This window comes from Dicentrarchus labrax, unplaced genomic scaffold (assembly GCF_905237075.1).
Source record: "Dicentrarchus labrax unplaced genomic scaffold, dlabrax2021, whole genome shotgun sequence".
In the NCBI taxonomy this organism is placed as follows: Eukaryota; Metazoa; Chordata; class Actinopteri; family Moronidae; genus Dicentrarchus; species Dicentrarchus labrax.
Window position 1 is genome coordinate 5,496,664 of NW_026136724.1, and position 17,228 is coordinate 5,513,891.

The following is a 17,228-nucleotide window of genomic DNA, read 5'->3' on the forward strand; positions in this document are numbered from 1 at the left end:
TTCAATACTACTCAATTCATCTTATGCTGCCACGCCCATTTTTTCTCTTCTGGTTCGATTGCCTTTGTATTTGTTCTTCTGGTTAGCGCCAGCATAACACAATAAACTGTGGCAATGATTTAGCTGCATTTTACCATTAATATCAACACAATAACCGTTTCTAAACTAAAATCTTCAACAAGGCACATGTTGTAGACTGGATCTGAAATCTGAGAAAACATTTACAGTTTTACATTCGTCTTTACAGGTACATTTGTGAGAACTGACCTACAGAAGTAGGAAGTATTTTTTAAATTAAAAGGTTGTTAGAATGTGCATGTAGCATAGTATGTGATGTAAACGAATTACAGTAATTACACTGATGTTGGGATGGAAAGGACAATATAAAAAACATTGAAACAGTGAAACATTAGTAAAGTAATTAATTCTGGTAAAACAGACACCTAATAAATGCATTAAAGTAATCAATAGTATAATACATCCTATAATTACTGCCCATGTGTTATCCTGCCTCCTCATCTCGTTAGACCAGTAACACTATAATGAGGCAGAAACATGTCAGGAATACATTTTATTCTATAAATTAAGATGTCAACATAACTGAAGAAATTACTGAATGTATGTGATTGAAAAACTGCTCAGTAATCAAAGTTTAAAGCTTAAATTTTAACTTGTGAAGTTTTAATTTGTCCAGCAGTTATTATAAAATGTATGCTTTAAATGTTTTTCAAAGCTGCAGATCATCTCTGATACCATTTTAAAACGCTGTAGAGATTATTGTATGATTTATATTGCGCTCTGCCAAAACAGTAATAAAGTTTGACTTTGAAACAAATCTTGTCAGTCTACATTTTATGGTGGGTGAAACATATCAATTAACTGCGAATAACTGCAAATGCCACAATGTTACACTGAGAATGCAAAGGCCACAACATAAGTGAGCAACAGTGGATGTTGGAAGAGGAAAGTTCTTGCCCATTTGAGTGGTGTCATGTAATATTTAAACGTTAAGGCATAAAACTAACTTTAGGTAGTTCTGAGCAACAAACTGATATCTAACTAAGATTTTGATTCTGACAGTAAACCTTTGCTAACAAATGCACTTCGATACAGACTGAAGGAATGAAATAGCATCCTATCCCTGAAATGACAATTTCATCATGTACATCATAGCAGCCTTTTTTAAAAATCCTGTTAACTTTGTTGAGTTATTTTTGTAAGTACCTGTTTGTCTGGCTTTTCTTTTTCTTTTGGGGTCTTTCGCTTACGACCACACTGCTTTAATGTCCCCGAAATTCTCTAATGGCTGTCATTTTGTTTTCAATCAAGAGATAAACCCTGTGACACCAAACCGACCAATCAGCATCAACCAATATCACAATTGGCAACAAACAAGCCAATTATTAATTTATGACATTATCCCCACTTAACATGGAGGGCACTTGGGCTTCAGCTCAGGAAACCCTGTGCATTTGAACCACTATTGCCTACATGTAGTGACATCTCCAGGCTGCTAACAAGAACCAACAGTGGAGTTATTGTCTGGCTTCTATTATTAACTTCCTGCTGTGACTTCTTCATGGCTCCAGAGCACGTGATTGATCTACCAAATGGAGCAATCACGTGCAGCTTCCAGTTATATCTGATACACCCTCACCCTCAGATCCATATAGCGATGTATGAACAGTGGGGGCCCTCACGCTTTCAGGCAATGATGATAAAGTTGCGCTAACAATCCAGAATATCTCAATCTGTGTGTTTACTCCATTTCCAGTCCTTCGTTGTTGCTGCTGGCCTGATGATGTTAGCGGAATCTGATTGCCATACAAGATGTTGCACTCCAACAACCTTCCTTGAGGTCTCCTCCTCCCCCCAACACTCCCCACCCTGTTGTGAATATAAAAAGATGATGCATTCGGCAATCAATGGTTGTAACGCCGCTGTGCTGTTATCCCTCACTTCTGCCGGGGCCTCGCTGTGATTTAGTGAGGCTCCTGAGGCTCAATAAACCCGGCACAGTGCACCGCTGGGGGAGGGGGGATGCGTGCGAGTGTGTGCGTTTGTTTTCTGCATGTGTTTGAATGTATGTTTGTTTTCATACAGTGTGTGTGTTTAGCATGTTCAGAATGCAGAGCATGGGAATAACAGTAAGCGTGCGGTTCTGCATGAAAGAAAATGCTTGAGTGTGTGCGTGCCCGTCCCCCAATCCTATCAGACATCCACCCCTCTGGGACTTGGGTTGTACGTGTCAAAGATGTTATTTTGGCCCCCGTTGTTTAGCCTGATAATCAGTTTTATTTAACAGGGCAAGACACTCCCTTCAACACCACTTTGGCATGGTGGCGTTTTAAACTGAGCCAAATTGAGCCACTTCCCGTTGCTGCTATATATCACTTAGGCAATTACAACCTTCACGGATCTATTGGTAATAAAAGACAGGTTTATGAAGCGCAAACATTCCAGGCTGGGGGAAAATGCTAACAGAAGAGAGGTGTTTGGTGTACAGGGGCAAGGCGTGGTGATCTGAAGGATTTGATTTGTGTTGTATTTCGCTGTGCTGTGCTGCGACACATCTCATTTTGACCCCTTAACCTCTTTTGGGATTGCCCTGGGTGACTGTTCCTTGTGTGTGTACATGTATGTGTGTGTGTTTTTGCTCATGGGTGTGTTCAACACAGGCCCACAAGGCAAATTAGCCAACACACTCTTGTGTGTAATAACGATCTTAAATGCCATCACGTGTAATTAAAATTTCACAGCCCTGATCTCATCGTTCTTTTACCTCTTTCTCTTGTTCTTGCTCAGCCTTAAAAAACCTAAAAAATTAATAAAGATGTAAACCCCCTCCCCCCATTCCAACCTCGCCACCACCATCCTTCCCTCTCCCATGATCCACCACAGCCATAATGAGATTTGATGTTAATCCCGACACAATATCACAAGATTACGTGCATCCGTTATGCTCCGCGCAGGCGCCGCCGACAGTGGAGAATGGGTTTGGCGCGTGCAAAGGAGGCTTGGCTGTGTGAAAGCACATTAATGTAATCTATGCGTAATTGGGTGGTAATGCAGCTTGTATGTGGATGAATGGGGGAGCGGGAAGGTGGGGTTTTTCCCCCGTTTCATCTTCCTTGTCAGAGGAGCCCAGAGAGGGAGAGCGGGTACAACGTAACGCCAAGAGAGAGACGCTGGAGGCGCCTCAGCTAGACGGAGGAAGAGAGTGATGCAGCGAGGGCAACAGATTGCCTGGGGAGGGCAGAGGGAGGGACAGAGAGAGATTATTTATCTCCAAACTGATGGAGTAGCAAGGGTGGACTGGACAGAGAATGTGATTAATGGACAGAGAAGAGAGAGGCATTTAAGATTTCTAAACTGAGAGGGTTACATGAAGAACTACACTTTTTTTTAAGTTGATTAAATTGGTTTTTCAAAGAATTAATTTCAGTTAAAGGCCCGGGTTGTAACATTTAGGAGGATCTATTGGCAGAAATGGAATATAATATTAACAGGTACATTTTCATTAGTGTATCACCTGAATGTGTTACGTTCAACTTTAGATTGATTTAGAAAGTAGGAGTTATTCCGGAGTGTTAAGAGATGGAAGCAATGTGAGTATACTGTGGTGGATGTATTTTTTGAGTGTCACAGCCCTTTACTATCAGAATTTGATCCATGCGGTCCGATAACATTTGGAATGTCTAGAAGAGACGCACGATTAAATCATTTTATCGCCATTCAAGTGAGCGCAGGGCTAAACCGGAAGTTAGCGGCCGGTGAAATTCGCTTGTCTGTTTGCTCTATGGGCTGGATGATGTGGAAGCATGTGGAAGTTCTGGGTAATTTGACACATTTTTCGGCTTTGTGCACTACTGGGCAGCTTCCATAGGAATGAACAGAGGCCTGCCTCCAACGCTATACCCACTCTCCCTTAATACATCCATGGCTGTGTTGTAGGCTGTGTTGTATTTCTGTAATCCAGTGGTGATTAGCAGGTTCCCTCCATCTGCAAGAGTCCTGATAGCTTCCCCTTTTATTGTTGGCACATTTGATTTTGAATATTTAAATATTTTGTTTTATTTAATTGTAGAATCTTGCTGCCATGTGAGATTTAAAACCAGGTACTGTTTGAGCTGTGAGGGCCCTGATATCATTCCGGAATCATTTTGCTGTCCTTGCCAAACACTGTGTCATCTCAAAACAATAAACAGCAAGGTGCCAGGAAAATGTCAGGCTCAGGCGGATGTGTGGAACAAAACAAACAGCTCAAAATTGACACTGCAACATGCATTCCTCAAGCTAATGAGCTGCTGCTTCTCGCGTCAGTCTTCACCTCCACAATTGTGATTACCCTGTTAAAGAGAGCCAGGATACCTGCAGCCACACATACACACTCGTGCTACCGCCCGCTCTCTGCAGTTACCGTGACAACAGAAAAAGCCAGGGTCGCCTGATTCAGTGTATATACCAGGTAAACATTGCTACCTGCATTGCCTATCACTCCAGTGATTCTCGGTGTGTAAAATCAGGGAGAAATTTGCATGAGAGCAGTCAGGATTTTGTATGCATTGCTTTTATTCAGTTGCTCATATATTTTAACTGTATCTGCCTACCACAGTTTTCCTTTTATGATGCATTCCCAGCCATTTTTGCTGCTTGCCTGCTGCTGTCACTTAGTTTTTACACTCTGGCAGTTTAGCTCCCTAGGCTCCCACGTTTTCTCACCTGCATCACTCTCTCCGTCTTCCCCTCTCTGCCTCCTACTAGTCTGAATTCCCCGTCTGTACCTCGCTACAAACAGTGATTTGAGGCTGATGAGGCATCAAAGGTGTTGCTGACGTTCAGCCGTGTGGATGTTTACCTGTGCCTGTCCTTATACAGAGGAACTCTGCAGCCTCAAGCACTTTTTCACCTTATTTGCCAAATTGGTTCTGCAGGGAGTGGTGCAACTTTAAGCTTCTTTGAGCTGCACCATTAAAGCCCAATGAGCACCACAGAACACCTGGAGGAGATTTGAACTTGAATTTTGGTCTCTGGAACCGGGGAAAACATCTAGAAGGCATGTAAGAGAATAGTTTAGGAACTTAAAGGTCTAGTGTGTAGGATTTAGTGGCATCTAGTGGTAACTTCACCCTCTCCTTCGAAGTGCAAAAGAGAATCTATGGTAGCCACAAAATGCGTGAAAAATGCGAGCTGCCTATCTAGAGCCAGTGTTAGTTTGTTCCTTCTGGGATGCTCTAAAAACCTGGTTCACATAGTGAAGTCCATGGAAAGCGGCCTGTGGCATCTGTGGATAGAAACCACCCATTCTAAGGCAACAGAAACACCCCTTATTCAGGTGATTACACACTAATGAAAACAAACCTATGAATATTATGTCCCATTTCTGCTTACATCCTCCTAAATGTTACACCATGGACCTTTAATTATGTTTTATTGCATGTTCTGGTATGTGTGGCATATATTATGTTTCTAATTTTTATGGCTAGCTATACTTTCCTTCCTTGTACAGTACTTAATGGCCTTGCAGCCTTAAAATGTCTGCTGAAAGTAATATCACATGAAGAAGCACTTTCCTGACCAACCAGCGCAGCATGTTCACCATCTAGTTGTCCACATTGGCTGATGCAGCATACTGAAATGTAAACACACTACTCTCACATGGAGCCTAACTGTCCGCAGCCTGGAAACATTCACAGTGTGCGGTATGAAGTCCATCATACATTTATCCTGCATTAGGACTGCACACACACCTACTTTCTACACACACATATGGCCTCTGCAGGCTTATTTATGTTAATACGACAATACACATTTTGCACAGCATTAATATTTGCTGTAGCATCTGTTTTTCTTGCTCTCCCATGTGTTTCCCATTGCTATGCTGTGCTGTAAATATATATAGTTATTGGTACTTTATGCAGCTTCCAGTTATTTCCTGATGCATTTGTGTAGAAATGTGGGTGTTTTTTCATATTTCGTGTTCATTATAATGTGTATTTTGCTGCTGCTTGTTCATCCAGCCTTTTGCCTATACGTTTGTTTATGCTTACCTACCACAACCTTACATATAAGTGCAGACTATTAAACAGTATATATTTGAAACAAATTTGCATGCTGTAAAATAAAACTCTGGTTTCCACCCATTATAATTTGTGAACGTGTATTTTAACTGTGGTTTCTACAAGGGAACTGCCGAGTTCAGTCCCCTAAATGCTCCAGTGTGTCCCTATTGCATTTATTAGATTTATCAGTGTTATTAATGATCCATTGGGGAGCTAAGTGAAGTATGGCAAGGCTATTACAAATGTCCTAATTGCTGAGAATATTCCCATTACTCTTTCTCTCCGGTCATCACCATACAGTGGACACGGGCTCAGTGCTGCCATGCAGATATGTATATGACAATATTGTTTTTATTTTTTTTCACTTTCTATAGTGTATAAATTACATAAATGTTTAAAAGCAACAACATATGTGAGATTGTTTTGCTCTTTATATTGCTACGTATACTATATTTGCCAATTAGAAGCATTGATATATACCTGTATTGTTTCAAAATGTAAATTATTTTTTTGTGACCATATCAGATGTGTTTTGATTGGCCATGATTCTCCCTGAGGCTGATAAAATGAGGTTTATGTTGAAAGAACGCCATTAGGGCATTATAGTATTTTAATGTGATGGAGGGCGTTCTTTATGTTTCACCTCTGACCTATTGAGGTGATAATTTACAGCGCATGCTCCCCCAACCCTCCTTCCTCTCCCCGAGGAAATCAGGCTGGATCTATGGCCATCATTTACATCTCCTCGAATTAAAGCAGCGGTGTGTAGTTACGGCACCAGGCCTCATGAATCAAACTTTATTGACCACTTGGAGAGTTACAGACACCCGTTGAATACCAAGTGCCGGTGAAAGGCCACTGATGCGGGGGGGGATGTCGACCAGCTGTAGAGATTGAAGGTGGGATCAACAAGCTGTGATGAAACTGGAGCGGCTGCTGCTCATAAATATGGAGATTTCTCTTCCAATAAGATTCTTTACAACCAAAGGAGATTAAAGCACACATTAATATTCTCTTAAACAATAAATACAAGAACATGTTTGTCAGAGATAGAAAAGCATCCTGTTTTATTCTATGTATGATCTTTTCAGAAGGAAGGAGTCTAAATGAATGTTTCTGCTCTCTACATGGATAATAGCTTGCACTGGTTTTCTTTACATAGCACCTTATATAACTATTGCACACAGCCAAAGCAATCATTATAGAGCAGTTTGTTGTGAGCTTTGTAGAGATGATGTTAATTGCAATTAACTAACTGCAAACTAACTACAAACTGCCTAAATGAATTGTGGATTGAGACATGGGCTTTTTCTTCTCAGTCTTTCAAAGTCAATTGTGCATCTGTGAAAACATCTTTTACTTACATAAAAAACACATTTCAGTTGTCAGCTGTCACAAATCAAGATAGGAAGTCTTTATAGGCCTAACTGTCTTTAAATCAATATAAAATGTTGTAAGATTCTGAGAAAAAGACATACAGGAAAATGATCTGCTTGCATGAATTGCTTTGACTTAAATGTGTTAAATGGTGCCCATATCCATATTTACATTTTCTATAATTGACATAGGCTAATTAATGTGTTGACACGCTGTAGGAGTGTAGGTTTAGGTGGCAACGGTTAATTTCACCAGCTTTAACAACAACTGTCACTGGCACATTGACTCAGCTGCAGCTAATTAACGTTCATTCTGGGAGTTGGCAAACAAAGAAAGAAAGTCTGGGCTGGTTATGGGCTTAGCATGCTGGTATTAACGCTAACGTTGGGTCAAAGATGGTTTTCTTGTGGATGAAACATCGCCGTTTAAAAGTTTGATGAGAGTGGGGTCGTATGTTTTTGGCTTTTTGTTCAAAAACACAGACCGGTGAGTCTTTTTTCTGATAAATGATATAGTTGTTGTTTGAAGACAGCTAACTCGCAAGCTAACGTTAGCTTGTTAGTTGTTCAGCTGTCAAGTAAACAACAGAGTTGATGGAATTTGACTTAACTTTTACATTAAGTACGTCCTATCATTTTTTAAGGTTTATGACACTAAAAGTTAAGAATTTTAACCTCTTTGTTTTGTGCCTGTGAAGCAGTCTGCCAGTCTTTGAAGCTAGCGTTAGCTGTAGCAGCTACAATACAGCGCTACCAACAATATTAGCTATGAAAACATTTCATTTACTGATGCCATGATATATTTGATTATTATTATACATTTTTATTACATATTAGTATATACAACTAATATAAAATATACATATATTAATAAATGTGGACTAAATTGAGAGGTTTAATAAACAACTCTTGCCTGATGGCAAGCGAGCATTATTTTATTTTTTAAAATTATAATTAATAATTAATTAATTATAATTAATTTAAAATAACAGGCCTTTTTCATGGGAAAGCACAAGTGTAGATTAAAGGTGCAAGCAGCATTGAATGGGACCTCATAGGCGGCGTGTGTCGGGGGGTGCTGCGGCCGCGCCACCTGCTGACGGGGTGTGCTGCGGCCACGTCACGTGCCAGCGTAACACGTGCGGCCCACAACATGAACATTTCACGTAAATGAATATTGTCACATAGACGTTTTCAGGGCGGGACTCTTATAAAATATGTGAAGTTTCATTGAGATAGGACCATGTACACTGAAGTTATGAGTATTATCTTTTTAAAAGCATCTTCTGACCAATTAAAGCTGATCCAATCAACCTGAAACAAGGAGCAGTACAAAACAATTCTTCCTGTTGCCAGTAGGGGGCGCTATGACCATGAGTTAATGTTGGCATTTTCAGTGCAAAACTAATCCATACACCAAGCCAGAATTAATTTTCACATTAAAATTTGAGGTAATCATTATGTTGTGATCAATATTATCAAAATATTATCAAAATTATTAGTTCATAATGTTACAATAACCTTACAACCTTAATACCTACAAATATTTGCAGTCTGTGCATGTCAGGGTGTGCTGCGGCTGTGTGATGTGACAGCTTATCATGTGTGGACCACAACATTAAAATGTCATGTAAGATCAAAATTGCCATGCAGCGCTTACTTCCTGTTGCTAGTAGCAAACATGTTTCATTGAAACTGGACCATGTACACTTGAGTACTATCTGTTTTATGGCGAATGGGCGGAATTCGACACGTTGTCACGGGCACGCCGTTCGACGGAATGTCGTAAATAGCACAACTTTTAATCATGAATGTCTTTAGATTGCGCTGATTAAATTTGAAGTTGTTCCAATAAATTCCCTCGGAGTTCGTTCAAATACAACGCAAAAAAATTGCCCAAAATGACCACAAAATTCAAAATAGCCGACTTCCTGTTGGGTTTGGGTTATGGGTCCAAGAGGCTTTTCTGCTTGTCCCATCATCATACACATGCATACCAATTTTCATACATGTCGGTCTCACGTGTCTTGGGGGCTGATTCTGGGGGGGCGTGGCTAATCCATAATGCCACGACTGAATTTTGTGCAAAATTTGGCCATGTTTAGCCACCCAATAGGTTTTCAAATCTTAATAGGAAAGCTGATTTTCACCACGTTGCCATGGCAACAAAGTTCGACAAAAATTCTTAAGATTCATGACATGTCATCGTCATCGTCCTAAGGGACTGCTGAAAGTATTTCAGCTGGATATGGGCAATCTGCTGGGAGATATATATAAAAGAAAAAATATATATTTCCTTCCACTCACTAGTTAGTGAATATTATCACATAGGCATGTTCAGGGCGGGACTTTTATCAGACAAGTGAAGTTGGGAGCCGAATGGACAACGTACACTCAAGTTATAGCGAACTTGTGTGTTCTGGCGGTACATCAAAATTTCCCGCCACGCCACAGACACGCCCCCTCACCACAGTCAACACATATCATCAACAATATGTTTTGCATTTTATAAGTAAATTTCAGCTGGATCTGATCATCCTGCTAGGAGTAGAACATGAAAGTATAAAAGGTGATACTTCCTGTTGCCACTAGGTGGCGCTCTGACTATTACTGAATATTATCAAATAGACTTGTTCAGGGCGGGACTCTTATTAAACATGTGAAGTTTTGTTGCAGTTGGATCATGTACGCAGAAGTTATGACAAATCCCTCTTTTTATGGTGAAGGATCGAAATTGGACGCCACGGGACGCCACGCCATGTCCATGGTGTTCGACGGAACAACGTATATAGCACAACTTTTAATGGTGAATGTGTTTAGATGGGTGTGTCCAAGTGTGGACTCGATCTGATCAATTCCCTAGGAGGAGGAGTTCAAATACGTGTGCAAATCGCCAGAAGAAATGACCGCTAAATTCAAAATGGCAACTTCCTGTTGGGTTTGAGGTATGGGTCCACGAGGCTTTTCTGCTTCTTTTATTACGATACACATGCGTACGGATTTTCGTAGTGTCGACCTTACGCGTCTTGAGGGCTGATTCGGGGGGGGGCAGGGCTTAGCCATTTGGCAGCGCCCGTGCACGGCGACAATTGCATACCGGTATTTTCACTATGTTTGAATTTTGTGCAATTTTCCCTGACTTTTCGAGCATGTTGCAGCCTCAAAATATGCGGTTGAAGAATTCCGTCCATAACAATAGGGCCTTGCACTGGTCAGTGCTCCGTCCCTAATAATAAAATGAATGATGGCTGAATTACATTTAGCTGCCTAGTTTCAGGGTCCCTGCTAGGCCTGTTGTTCGTGGCTCACTGTCACACCAGCACTCCGGCTTACTGGGACACTTTAATAGAACATAGCAATTGGGAATGTCATTAGTAACACCGGTGCTTTTCCTACAATGACAAGTCCAAATATCTGCTGTGAAAAAAAACCTATTGCAGCTTAAATTAGAAAAACTGCAACCAGATATTTTCCTCAAATAATTTATTCCTATTTTAACTTTAACAGCAAACATAGTGATTATGTTCCCAGTTGCCACACCAGTAGTATCTTTTGATCATTCTTCTTGGACGTTGTGACACTTTTCATAATGTTAATGTAAATAAAGCTTGCACTGGATTATTGATGCTTAGAGAGAGACAGTTGGTGAGTAAGTGAGGTAGAAGGACAGTTGGAAAATAATGTTGGAAAAATGGTGGTTATTGTATTTCCTTAAATTGCTTTCAATTTGTCAGCCATCGATTGACCTTTTGATAGTTTGACAACATGCTCTTCATGTATTTATTTCTTTTTTTGACAAACCAATGAATAAGTTGTCTACAAATCTTGTTTTTTTGAGATCCTGTCTATTTGTTTCCTCAGCAAACATTATAAAATGCAGTGCCGCTTTAGAGATGTGAGGATTTTTTTTCCTTTTTTTCCTGGAGAGTCCGTCCTTTCTTCCTTGATAAGGGTGCTCTCTACCTGCTGTTGCTTGTCAGGCAAAGCAGATGGAGAATGACCTCTGACCCCAGTGGCCTACATCGGAGGCCATCTTGTCACTCTGTGACAGCGAGTGCCAGCTAGCCTCTTCCGTGCAGCAAACAGAGTGTGCCATGTTATTCCCTGTGAGGTTCCATTGTTTCTTTTGTAATATTCAAGAAGAAAAAAGGGGAAATTAGCACTCATGCAGTATGCATGAGTTTAGAAAGCCCCCCGTATAATTCCACTGCTGAGGGAAATGGGGAAGTCTAGGAGCAATACAGCTGTGCTTTTAGCAAGTTTAGCATTTCTGGGATGCAGTGTTATTGCTCACGCCAAAATGTGTGGTGTTTCTAGTCTTAGGAGAGCACTGGCTTAATTTTTTTCATCACCTATTTCTGCAAATATTCCCTGTGCATTGCTTGTTGTTTGAGGCTACCCACGGTACTTGAAAGAGTGCTTTTCACAGCTTATTGCTAGGAGCTAACACTCCGGGTTTCAGTGGAAAATCTCACTGGGCTCCAGCACTCAATTCATGATGTCCCCTAAGAACCAATTCTGAGCTGGCAGCACTTGACATGATTGCCCTTAAGTAACTGACAGGGTTGCAGTGTTACATGGCACTCTGAGGCTGGGTAGGTCTTTAGTGGCAAAGAAAACTACAAAGATCTGGCCAGTGTTAAGAGAGGAGATGAAAGTGAACACACAAGTGAGATTCCCTAATGACCTGGTGGTGGTCAGCTGGGGAGGCGGTTTTCTGTGATGACTTCTCTCAGACTGTGCTATCTTAAGGGATTATTGGAGCGTTCGATAGACCAACTTCTGTGGATGGACAAGGGCTGAACTGCAGTGCACAGAATATTGATTTTAGTGACTCAATCAGGTTTCTGTGTGGGGAAGCTATATATGGAACTATATACTATATTTGTGCCAGTCTGGGGTAATTGTTCTGTCTTTGTTTTGCCTTCAGAAAATAATACAGTATTAGTTTGCACTGCTGTATGTGCCATTTCAAGTACTAGCTGTAACTACTGTACTGTCCCCAATATGTCATTGTCAAATTAAATGTTGCACCTTTTGAATCAGGTGTGTAAACAAATTAAATCATGGTTTAAATAGAGTGCTGCAGGAATGAGTCCTAAAACCCAGAAATGAGTTTGCATTTCTGCACTCCCAGTTGTATTAAAGTTAAAGGGTTTTTTGAATGGATGTTTGTTAGATGAATGAAATAAGGACTATTAACACAAGCTCAAGAGATTTTCATGTTTTGTTCTAAAACATAAAATATGTCAGTAAATACCCCAACTGTGAATTTTGAATACATTATGTCTTAAAAAAGATGTGGCAGATAAGAGTGCAGTCAGTGACAATATACTTCATCATGCCAAACTGAATGGTGGTAATGCTGAAGACATGCAAGCATGAAGTACTGTGTCTATAGCGTATTGTTAGCTTTTTTACTTCTGGTGATTGCATTTATGCTTCAAAAATCATAAAAGTGGTGTGAAAATGATCTTGTTGCATAAAACGTGTAAACTGCAATAATCCAAAATCCAATGGGAAAATCCATTGGGTTTTTTTTTGAGGGAACCAGGGCGATTCTAACTTCCAGCTTGGCCAGCAAAAATACGTCATTCCGGCAGCCTCTGTTGTACTAGCACTAGTAATAGTTCTGGTTTTCCATAAACATCACTTCTCCTAGTCTCAAACCACTATCTGCAAGCAAGTTTTACTGTTGCACTTTTGCTCTCTGGGCTGGAAAATGTCGCTCTTCTTCTGTTCTGCGCTGTAAAGCAACATTAGTTCGTGCCAATAAGCATTAAATAGATTTTGAACCAAAACCAGCCTCAGGGCATACAGTAAATACGCTTATTTGTTTTCAAACCATGTAGCCACTCCTCAACCTGTGTTAAATATGAATGTACAGGTAAGATATGGTTAGCTTAGCACATAGCCTGGAGGCAGGGGGAAACAGCAGCCCAGGTGTGGCCAGAGGTTAATTGTGTAAAACTGTGGTTTTATGACTAGGTGCTGTGACTTCCTGGAGCCTCTACTGGGTGGACAGAGCCAGGCTGCTTGTTTTCTCCTACTTCCAGTCTTAGCACCCAGCTAGCAGGCTGTAGCTTTATATTTGACATATGAGCCTAGAGGTGGTGGAGGTTGTTAATCTTTCTGTGATCATAATGTAACTTTGAATTAGAATATAATTGATAAGTAAATGAATAAAGCAGACTACCACTCACTGTGAAGCCTAACAATAGGCGTTTACTGCAAAATATTAAAGTCACACTTACCTAATCTATCCAGATTTAGTCCTATAGCCCAGTGCATAATATATGGCTCAGACACTGGCAGGTTTGGGGTTTCATTCACAAATCATGCTATCACTGTACAGCAGGAGACCTTTTGAATGGCAGATGTTGTGTTATGCAGGATGTGAGTAAACCAAGCAGACAAGTTGAACCCAAGTAGAGTCCACAGAGGGGCCAGCCACCGATCCCGTGGTTATCTTTCCATGCTTGGACCCTTCCCAGGGCGCGAGTTTACCCGACCTCAGCATGACTCAATCCTTCCCCTGCTACTTTTTGGTGGAAAATAGGTTTGGAGAAAAAAAGACAACAATCAGAAACAATCACTCAGCTTAGAACAAACAGCATGTAGTAGAAGCTTTTCCTTCTCTCTTCCTCTCTGAGCACCATGGCAACATTCACTTTGATATGCAGATACCCCCGCCATTTGTACAGTGCAGCACCGAGGGGAATATTGACTTTTCGGAGAGGCAGAGAGCTTTTGCATTAATTGCAAAGCTAAAACAATACTTCTGCATTTTTTGGGGGGCTTTTTGTGCATTTGAATCATAGCATGTTTTATCTTTCTTCTTTCCCCAGATGTGGAGGGAAGACTGCGTGTTGGAGCCAGGGATTGCACTCTGAGGAGGAAGCTAACATAACTGTTATCTTCATATAAAACTACACTACAACCTGCAAGCTGACAGTCCTCACCAGTGTTCTTTTTGCTCCAGACATCATAATGAAGTTCTCTCGGTAGCCCTTTGCTACTGGTTTGGCATTGATCCTGCTCCTCAAAACCTTCCCAGCGCTGATAACACTCAGAGACACATTTCACTTTAACCGTACAAACAACCACCTGCCATGGATCGTCTGTGTCCGGGTGAAGGCGTGAGCCGGACACGGGCCCTCGTCGGCAAACTGTAGCCATCTGGATTCTCTTCAACTTATTTCCTGTGATTTTACTCTGGAGTTACTCTGTATTCGGACCAGGGATGGATGTACCGGAAGCCAGCAAGCATGGCAAGAAGTCAACAAGTCAAAAGCTGGAGGACCAGAAAAAGGTTGGCAAAACTTTCCTGTTGTTTATACCTTTTCTGCTACGACAAGCTCTTCTTTCATCTTCTCCCACTGTGTGTGTGCTGCTGCTTTACAGAAAAAAAAGTCAGCTTTGGCTTTGCTGTTTTCCAGTTGTATGTACGTGAAAGCCCAGGGATGAAAGTTTGTTTATCGCCTGGTTTGTTGTTCTCTTTACAAACAGGGGAACATGTTGGTCCAATTGCTACTGTTGTCTGAATTCCCAGTAGCTCTTTTGCTCCATATCTCCTAATAGCTATTTATAAAGACGAGGGAGGGGGTAAGAAGGAAAGGTGGAGTTTCGGCTCCCTCTCAGCATCTCCAGTCTTTCATCTCAGCTCATGTGGCGTGGCGGTGGGCAGGGCCCGCCCCAGCTCCCCCCCTGAGAATACATATTTACTCTCTGTTTGAGATGCTTTTTATGTTAACCACTCTGGGAATAGGAAGGGGATAATACCCGTAAAAATGAGACAAATAGTTATTTTCCTGTAAAGCGATATCATGTGCACTAATGTTATGCCGTTCTGCTATGAGGGCAGAGCTCAGATAGATAATGGTTTAGCGGAGGCTAGTTTTGAGTCTGACTCTGAACGCAGTGCTGTGACCTCGGCGGGGTCAGATTCATGTGTGGTGGCAGTGGTTGAATCGATGGAGCGCTGAGTCTATTAAGCAGAGCACATAGCCAATAGTCACACATATACACTTACTATACATATTATACCTACATATAGGTGCACCCAATGTGAAAACTGCCCATAGAGGCATAGAATTGATACTTGATTGAATTGGAAGAACAAGAACACACACACACGAGAACCCGTTCTGTCCCTGTAGTCACCTGATTATAGACTGAGACATACACACCTAATACAATGCAAACACAGACTGAAACACGGATAATAGATACACAAACACAGGCGGTCTCTCTCTCCCTCTCCCTGCCTCTGACCTGATTCCTCTAATGAAGTGCTTTTGATAAGCGTAATGATTGTCCAGGCGAAGCCCAGGGAACATCTGAGAGCTGCGAACGCGTGGTAATACATCAGGTCTGACATTTGTAGCACTATTAAGATCTCATAAAAAAGATGATTGTACTTTATTATTTTTTTCTCCTTTTAGACCTGAGTGCCATCTGGGAGTGCTCTCTCTTTTTTTGAGTCTTTAAAGCCACACAGAGACATGTTGCTGCTTGTGCTGCCAGGCAACAACATTTTATACCCTTTTAGAGGAGGCATAGCGTTCCTGCTCTTGGATTTGTGATGAATTCTAGATGATTGCAAAGCTCAGCGGTAGACTTGACAAACAAAAATATCCATGTGACTACTCCGAAAATCTGAGGGTAATTCACCCTTGTGCTTCACTTAAGTTAATATGAGTGTTTAGTCTCTTTTCTGAAACACTCCTAGACCTCTACAACCTCTGGAGCTTTCACATAAATATACAATAAACAACAGAACCAGGCCATGTTTTGAGCAACATATTCTTTAGTGGGATACAAAATGGAAGCTGATTTCTAGGTGAAGGGACCCTCCCTTGAAGCTGAGATTGGAACTGAGCAAAGAGTGACATCAAATATTCATCTGGTAAGGGAATTGATTTGGCTCACTTTGGCTACCATTTTGGTTTGAAGATGTGTGTCATGCCAAAAGATAAGCTCTCTCCCTCTTCGTCTTAACTGTAGCCTTCAGCTACACATGTTTTTAAGCAAAAAAGAGATTCTTGGAAGGTTTTTAATATTCCTGGCAATGTTTCTGTTGTTACACTGGGATGTGTGCTGTAATTGCCTGACTTGATGGGTAATGTCTCGTCCCTAAAGTCTCATACGGACTCCACTCTGTCAGCCTTCATCGTTGAACCCAGCAGAAGAGAGGTGCAATGCTTACAGCACACATTTGCAAAGATGTATAGAGTGTAATCTGTCTCTTTCCAATTCATTTCAAACTACGACGCTGTAGCTGCCCCTCTAGCATCCTTTCTGGACGCACAGGGCTCTACAGTCAAGTTAGCAATAATAAATAACATCCTGTGAGTCTTTCAAAATAAAGCTTGCTGAGAAACATTTTACATTTTATGAGTCTAAACCGTTGCAGTTTGGTTAGGTTTAGGTTAGGTTTGATTTGACTAGTTAGGAATGAGGAGAGGCTGTCTGTATGGCAAATATGAAGCCATCTTACCAACAGAGACTCCAAGAAATAGTCTAGAACACAACCCCCATAAAACCTTAATATTGTAATTTTGTAAAACTTTGTTTTTGATATGGATTAAACAAATGAAATATAACTTGTTAAATAGTGATCTTTAGAGATGCTGTTAGGCAGATTGTTTTATCTTTGTTACCCCTTGTTTTCAGTCTTTGGCTGTTGGCTGTAGCTTCCCATTTAATAGACAGAAACAAGAGTGGTAGCAAACTTTTCATCAAACTCTCCGCAAAAAAGCGGATATGTGTATTTCCTTGGATTTCAATT

The 17,228-nt window shown here is 41.0% G+C and overlaps 1 protein-coding gene across 2 annotated transcripts in view; it reads left to right on the forward strand.

Moving 5' to 3' along the window:
* Positions 1-17,228, forward strand: part of nav3 (neuron navigator 3) — a 428,096-nt gene that overhangs the window by 108,278 nt on the left and 302,590 nt on the right. For both annotated transcript variants that reach the window (XM_051392318.1, XM_051392319.1), the window contains one exon: positions 14,287-14,750. In XM_051392318.1, the coding sequence (XP_051248278.1) occupies positions 14,682-14,750 (69 nt within the window). In that variant the 5' untranslated portion in view covers positions 14,287-14,681. The remainder of the gene's footprint in view (positions 1-14,286; positions 14,751-17,228) is intronic.